This window comes from Primulina eburnea, chromosome 3, assembly GCF_022965805.1.
Source record: "Primulina eburnea isolate SZY01 chromosome 3, ASM2296580v1, whole genome shotgun sequence".
NCBI lineage: Eukaryota > Viridiplantae > Streptophyta > Magnoliopsida > Lamiales > Gesneriaceae > Primulina > Primulina eburnea.
In genome coordinates, this window is record NC_133103.1 from 46754521 (window position 1) to 46763026 (window position 8506).

The following is an 8506-nucleotide window of genomic DNA, read 5'->3' on the forward strand; positions in this document are numbered from 1 at the left end:
TCATGAACTCATAATTCAAATGAGATTATATTCCGCTGGAAAGATGATCACCTTTGTGTTAATGATTATATATATTTGCCACCAAATTTTTATGTCGTCTATATTACTTAAAATATGATGGCAAATCAAGACCTTTTCATATATACTTGAACGTTGCTCAAGTTATATAATTTGAATTTATTTAATGTTTGTTTGTTAATCACTAAAGTTATCTTACCATAAGTTAATAAGTTCTAAATTATATAATCAAACTTTAATTACCTGTAAGTATGTGATGCTTGGAAGTAAAACTAGAGTTGTAGGTAATTAAATATTCATAACTATAAGGTATTTACGGACCACCCAAAAGTTGATAATTTGTTCTTATAATATATGAATATAAAATGTGGTATTAACATATTATGTTAGATATTTTGCCACGCCCCGAAACCGAGACGTGTCATCGGTGTTGTTTAATAATTTAAAATCGTATAACAACAAGCCATGTAGTCATCAAATAGTCAAAAGTCAGTCCATTACATAAATCAATAATCGTTTTTACAATGCGATTAAAACGAAATGTGGAAGCGTAAAATACAATAATCTAACTAAAAGATAGAATAACAAGACTGGTCTTGAATCGGATCACCATCCCCAAAAATATTCTTGTTCTTTATCTTCGATTTGTTCTTCGTTATTATCTGGGGTGGGAATGTAAGGGATGAGTATTTGAGAAATACTCAGTAAATGAGAGTCGATCAGGCATAACAATATCAAGGTTATAATTATACGAGTATGTTATCATAATTTCAATCATAAGCATGTTGAATCGAATACAAACAAGATACAAACATAGCACTGAAAATCATCTCATTTTCATGGTTTACTGATAAGTCCCATATATGTTACTCCTCTAAGGGGTGATGCCAAAAATAACGGTTATTATATCCCACTGCATCAGGGCCTTAAACAAAACATATCAAATATCAGAATTTCCTTGTCATTTCTAATTCAAATCATTACAGTGCATTTCAAATATTTCAAACATGGTTTCAAATATTATAACTAATATCCAACAACAAATTGTTCAAGAATATTCATAACAAATAAGAACGAATATATCATGCCGATCGAATTTCAAGAAACATACATAACGTATTTTAAGAAAATATAGACATACTTACAAAGAACAAGTATGTCGATATATATATCAAGTAGTACACTTATGAAAGGCAAGTGTACATAAGATTATAGCAAAAACTCACTTACTTGAAAGATTGTTCCAAATCTTGGAATAACAAGTTGTAGTTTGACACCGACCAGTCACTTTGCAAAAATGTTTGCACCTACTTGAACCGTGGGATCAATCTGAATTTTGGATATGTTGCTCAAAACACGTGTAAGTGTATTTTGAACGGTGGAGATCGGATTTGTACGTGTAAAACTATGAGCACAACCTTCTGAAATTGTGCAGAATATTTGGTACTCTCGAAAATTGCAACTCTTGGAGAGAACTTTTGATGTTGTTTTGGTGTGATTTTCATTCATTCATTTGCCACTATTTATAGACACTAAACCCCCCCCCCCCCCCCCCCCCCCCCCCCCCTGCCAAAGATTGTATATTGTTTGAATGGGTTTTAATTCATGGCTTTGTGTAGCTAATTGTGTAGCTATTTCTTTGAGTCTTCACATATTTTGTGTATCCAAAGATAACAAAATATTTTTTCTTAAATATCTTGATTACCAAATTACAGTAAACTATTAAGCTTCATAATGTTTATATATTGTTGTATTACCCAAAGGTGAACCATCAATATAAATTAATATTTATTGGTACTAAATCTGTAATTATGATATTATTCTTTCAGTATCTGTTCCTGTTTCACTTCAATCGCGTGCTTCTTCTATTTCCATGTTTAATGGTATCAACTTCTCTGATTGGAGCGAACCAATCCAATTTCACCTTGGTGTTTTGGGTCTTGATTTGTCACTTCAAGTTGATAAACCTGCTGCTATTACTGATATTAGTAGTGATGATGAAAAGATCATTCTTGAAGCTCGTGAAAGATCAAATAGACTGAGCTTAATGTTTATGCGAATGAGTGTGGCAAAAAACATCAAGTCTGCTCTTCCTCCTACTGACAGTGCTAAGGAATTTATGAAATTTTTGGGAGAACGTTCCCAAACTACTGATGAGTCTCTTGCTGGGATGTTAATGGCTACTTTAACCACTATGAAGTTTGATGGTTCTCGTACCATGCATGAACATGTTATTGAAATGACGAACATTGCAGCAAGACTTAAGTCCTTGTGGATGAATGTGGATGAGAATTTCCTGATTCAGTTGATCATAAACTCATTATCATCTGAGTATGGTCCATTCCAATGAACTATAACACCATGAAAGACAAATGGAATGTGAATGAACTTCACAGTATGCTAGTTCAGGAGGAAACAAGACTTATTAATCAAGGAACTCATTCTATTCATTTCGTAACCAATCAAGGAGCTAGAAAGAAAGCTGGAAAAAATCATGGAAAGGGCAAACAAAGACTACATAATGTGAAAGAGTCATCTGCTCAAATCCAGGAAAAGGAACACAACAATTTAAGTGTCGCTTTTTGTGGAAAAGAAGGACACTTTCAGAAAGATTGCCTGAAACGTAAGGCGTGGTTCGAAAAAAAATGTATGTTTCATGCTTTCGTATGTTTTGAATCAAATTTAGTTGAAGTTCCTAATAACACATGGTGGCTTGATTCTGGATGTACCGCTTATGTTTCAAATTCGATGCAGGGATTCCTTACTACCCGAATCACAAATCCAAATGAAAAGTATGTTTATATGGGAAATCGAGTCAAAGCCCCAGTTGAAGCCATTGGAACCTATCATTTAATTCTAGATACTGGCATCATTTAGATTTGTTTGAAACTCTTTATGTACCTATTGTTTCTCGCAATTTAGTTTCCTTGTCAAGACTTGATTATGTTGGTTATTGTTTTAAATTTGGAAATGGATGTTTCTGTTTGTTCAAACAAAATCTTTTCATTGGTTCTGGTATAATCAGTGATGACTTATATCACTACAAGAAAAATGATTTTCCGCAGCACGTCATCAACAGCATGCATTAAGAGCACGCTGCGAATATTACTTTTAACGGCGAGCACCCATATGTGTGATGTTAATATTGTTGCACTTGACAGAAATAACGTCGTGCAGTAAAAGCACGCTGCAAATAGTAATATCCATATCATGCATTTATATGTGTTGTTAATAAATTATATAAACGACAGCGTGCAATAATATGTGAACTATTAATAACCTATGCAATTTTCGCAGCGCACAATAAAGGCACGCCGTAAATAGTATTATTAACAGCGTGCATGTTTATGCGCTCTGTTAATAGTAAATTATTTAAAAAAAATCGTGTCTAGACATTAACGGATTATGATATACCGTCGCTAAACTTAGCGACGATCGCTAAACGTACAACCGTCGCTAATTTAGCGACGGTTTTTGAACTGTCGCTAATTTTTGAAATTTTAGAAGGAATATTAACGGCGTACATTGCACGCTGCGGATGATTGTATTAAGCGGATAATAGTATTAACAGCGTGCACATGTACGCCACGGATAATATTGAACTTTTAACAGCTTGCCGTTGTGCAACGTGCAATGCGCGCCGCGAAAATAAGTTGCACGCTCCGAAAAGCAATTTTTGTTTTAGTGTATAAATTTAGTCTTGATAATCTCTTTGATGAGACTCTTTTAAGCTTGCATCATAATATTGGAACTAAACGTGCTTTAGTAAATGAAAGGTCTGCTAACTTGTGGCATAAACGTTTGGGGCATATCTCCAAAGAAAGATTAGAGAGATTGATAAAGAATGAAATCCTACCAGATTTGTATTTTACCGATCTTGGCATTTGTGTGGATTGTATTAAAGGAAAACAAACAAAACACGCGAAGAAAGGAGTCACAACAAGCTCACAACTCCTTGAAATAATACACACCGATATTTGTGGGCCTTTTGATATTTCATCTATAGGAAAGGAAAAATATTTCATCACCTTTATCGACGACTTTTCACGTTATGGTTATGTCTATCTACTACATGAAAAATCTCAGTCAGTAAATACCTTAGAGGTGTTTATAAATGAGGTTGAAAGACAATTAGATAGAAAAGTGAAAATTGTTCAATCTGATAGAGGTGGTGAGTATTATGGAAATATGATGAATCGGGACATTGTCCATGTCCGTTTGCTAAATTCCTTGAGAAACATGCCATTTGTGCTCAATACATTATGCCAGGTACACCACAACAAAATGGTGTAGCAGAAAAGCGTAACCATACTTTATTAGAAATGGTTAGGAGTATGATGAGTAAGTCATCATTACCCATGTCCTTGTGGATACATGAGTTAAAAACTGTTGCGTATTTATTGAATAGGGTTCCTAGTAAGGCAGTTCCTAAAACTCCTTTTGAGTTATGGACTAGTAGAAAACCTAGTTTAAGGCACCTGCATGTTTGGGGTTGTCCAGCAGAAATAAGAATTTATAATCCACATGAAAAGAAGCTGGATGCAAGAACAATCAGTGGTTTTTTCATTGGTTATCCAGAAAAATCGAAAAGAAATAAATTTTATTGTCCTAACCATAGTACAGGAATTGTGAATCTGGAAATGCTAGGTTTATTGAAAATGATGACATTAGTGGGAGTAAAGAGCCACGTAAAGTGAACATTGAAGAAGTAAGGGTAGATATTCATTTACCTAAGACTTTTTCTCATGTTGTTGTTCCTACTGTTGTTGAACTCGTAAACAACTTGCAAGGACATGTAAATGATCAAACTCCTATAAATGAAATCATTATCAACGAACCTGCCATGGATGAAACACATGAAATGGCATTAAAAAGGTCTGAAAGACAAAAAAAAAGGCCTGCTATTTCTGATGATTATGTGGTTTATCTTCAAGAACATGAATTCAATATAGGAATCGATGATGATCCAGTTTCTTTTTCACAAGCCATAAAAGGCACTAATTCTAATAAATGGTTAGATGCCATGAAAGAAGAGTTGGAATCAAAGGTTCATAATGAAGTCTGGGATCTTGTTGAATTACCAGAAGGTCGTAAGAAAGTCGGATGTAAATGGGTTTTTAAGACCAAATACAACTCTAATGGAAATATTGAAAGATACAAGTCCAGACTTGTCGCCAAAGGATTCTCTCAGAAAAGTAGTATTGACTACAAAGAGACCTTTTTCACCCGTCTCTAAGAAAAATTCATTTAGAATTATAATGGCTTTGGTGGCTCATTATGACTTAGAGCTTCACCAAATGGATGTGAAAACTGCCTTTTTGAATGGGAATTTGGAGGAAGAAGTTTATATGGATCAACGTGAAGGTTTTTCCATAGATGGAAAGGAACACAAGATGTGTAAACTTAATAAATCAATATACTGACTTAAACAAGCTTCTCGTCAATGGTATTTTAAGTTCAATGATACCACCACTTCTTTTGGATTTAAGGAAAACACAGTTGATCGGTGTATATTATCTGAAAATCAGTGGGAGCAAGTTTATTTTTCTTATTCTGTATGTTGATGATATCTTGCTTGCAACGAATTATCTTGGTTTATTACATGAAACCAAGAAATTTCTCTAAGAAATTTGAAATGAAAAATATGGGTGAACCAACCTATGTGACCGGAATTGAAATATTTCGAGATAGATCACAAGAAATGTTGTCTCAAAAAGCATACATTATCAAAGTTCTGGAGAGATTTAAGATGGAAAAATGCTCATAAAGTATAGTTCCATTCAGAAAGGAGATAAATATGGTCTTATGCAATGTCCAAAGAATGAATTGGAACGCAAACAAATGAATGACATTCCTTATGCATCCATTGTTGGGAGCTTGATGTATGCACAAACTTTACGAGGCCAGACATCAGTTTTTTTGTTGGAATGCTTGGTCGTTTTCAGAGTAATCCAGATTTAGAACACTGGAAAGCAGCAAAGAAAGTATTGAGGTACTTGCAAGAAACAAAAGATCATATGCTTACTTATCGAAGATCTGATCATCTAGAAGTGATTGGATATTCAGATTCAAATTTTGCCGTATGTGTTGATACAAGAAAGTCTACATTTGGTTATTTGTTTCTTTTAGTTGAAGGAGCAATCTCATGGCAAAGTGTGAAATAGTCTGTAATTGCAAGATCCACTATGGAAGCTGAATTTGTGGCATGTTTTGAAGCCACAATTCAATGGAATTGGCTGCTAAACTTTATTTCAGGACTTGGAATAGTCGACAGTATTGCCAGGCCACTGAAAATTTATCGTGATAATTCTGCAGCAGTCTTCTTCTCAAGAAACGACAAGTATTCTAAAGGTGCAAATCACGTGGAATTAAAATATCTTGATGTTAAAGAAGAAGTTCAAAAACAAAAGATGTCAAATGAGCATATTAGTACAAATCTCATGATTGCGGATCCGTTGACAAAAAGGTTAGCTCCCAAGACATTTATTGAACATGTCGAGCGAATGAGCATTATAAAATGGTTTTGATGAATTTCATTTATTTGACATCTCAATGCAAGCTCATTAATATATTGTTTCTGATATCAAACAACATTATGTTTGTTATTAGTATGTGTATGAAGTTGACTAATTTAGTCTTAACAAAGACATCAATGTGGACCGTTATTAATTTTTCGTTTATGAGTCATATTTAGTAAACATTAATATCGTGGTGCATGGAAGGATCTATGTCAAATTAATGATGTAGAACCGCCATGACTCATATTAATAAATACTTATTTTATAATGTTACGATGTGACCAATAAATAAATATCTTTATGTTTATGCTCTAAGCATTAAGTTGTTATTTATTTAAACCATAATAATTAGTTCTACCACATGGGCCAAGTGGGAAAATGTTAGTTTTGTGGCCTACGTGCCACATTATAATTTGATATTTAATTAATATTTTAATATCTAATTTATGGTTTAACAGATAATGTTTATTACTAAATTAATAAAAAGGATATTCTAGGACCTTCTTCTCGATTCACTGGAAGTTGAATTGGCCAGAGTGGTTTTATACTACTAACACACGTTGATAGAACGTGTCATTTATCTGATTTATGTGAAATGATCATCTCTCTCCCTATAAGAGAGGAGCACATATATCATAATCTATCACTCAAGAGAAAGCTCTTGACTCGAGAATGAGGAAAGAAAAGGAAATTGTTTTCTTCAATTGCATAGCAGAAAGAATTTATGACAAACAAAGGTTAGTAATTAATTATTTAATAACTAATAGAATGTGATTATTATGAAGTTCTAAGATCTATATATATGTCAAATTATATGTGTTTGAATTATAATTGATCATGAACCATGTTAGATTTTACAACATTATCATTTATTCACACTTATGTATATATAATAACTTTATCTGATGTTAGTATTATATATTTCATTTTTTTTTCGAGATTTTGGTTTTGTATATAGTCAAATTTCAGTTTACGTGGCAAAATTTTGAAATATATTATCATATTATTTGGTTCAAAATTATTTCATGCTCAAAATATATCTTATTTGGAATTTTAATGTGTAACAATCTGTTTTAACTGATTTAAAAAGTAAAATGCTTATTATTTTATATGCGAACTGAACTTAAAATGAAAATAACAAATTTAACCATCAAACTTAAGATAAAGATCAATCCCAATACCAAGAGCGTAGGCAGCAATCGCCTCCACCAAAACACCATTACCTGGCTTCACCACCGCACCCACGCCACCAATCCCCACCACTCCAACAGCGACTTTCTTCAACGCCTCCCTCTCCATTTTCGACGCGAGACATTCCGCAAACACCTCCGACGCTAATTCCTCGAACTCTGCCTCATCCAGCACAGCGTCCTCCTCCTGAGCCACCGTCGAACCAGGCCCGCGAGAACGAATCACGGATCTGAAAGCCCGGTCCACTCGTTCCCGGTCCGGAGGTTGTGAGACCCACTTCGAGATTAGGGGCATGGAGTGGGATAGAACGTGGTGGAGCTGCTCTACGGCGGAGCAAAGCTGGTAGGGTTTAATTCCGGCGAAGGCGTGTTGGCTCAGGGAGAGGCAGTTGGCGTAGACCGTGTCGCAGGCTGAGCTGAATTGGGGTGAGGCTTGGAGGTGTCTTCGAACTCGTTTCGAAGCTGAGAGCCCCATTAACGGCGTGCTTTCATCTGCCTGCCTTGCCTGCCTCCAGGATGAGAACAAATCAATTAAAAATCACTAATGATTAGATTGGGATTGGGATTGGGATTGGGAATTTGGCATAAACGACATAAAATATCTCATTTGGTACAAAGTTATAAAAATTTAAATTTAAATATTAAAAATCATTGTCTATTTTAGGTTTTGGTTTTCTAACTATTCAAATTTGAGGAGTTGGTATCTTGTGATACGATCTCATTAATCTTTATTTATGAGATATTCACAATAAAAAGTAATACTTTTAGGCAGCGTTTGGT

General features: G+C 34.3%; 1 protein-coding gene across 1 annotated transcript; it reads right to left on the minus strand.

Annotated features, from left to right (window-relative positions):
- Positions 1-609: 609 nt before the first annotated feature.
- LOC140828516 (uncharacterized) lies at positions 610-8293 on the minus strand. Its single transcript, XM_073191453.1, has 2 exons — positions 7760-8293; positions 610-680 (listed from the first exon to the last, which is right to left on the minus strand). The coding sequence occupies exons 1-2, from the start codon at positions 8199-8201 to the stop codon at positions 625-627; spliced, it is 498 nt and encodes a 165-aa protein (XP_073047554.1). The 5' UTR covers positions 8202-8293; the 3' UTR covers positions 610-624.
- Positions 8294-8506: the final 213 nt, after the last annotated feature.

Coding starts and splice junctions, on each gene's coding strand:
- LOC140828516 (XM_073191453.1), bottom strand. CDS start 8,201: ATGGGGCTCTCAGCTTCGAAACGAGTTCGAAGACACCTCCAAGCCTCA. Junction 681..7,759: donor GGGTGCGGTGGTGAAGCCAG/GTAATGGTGTTT, acceptor TTCCCACCCCAG/ATAATAACGAAGAACAAATC.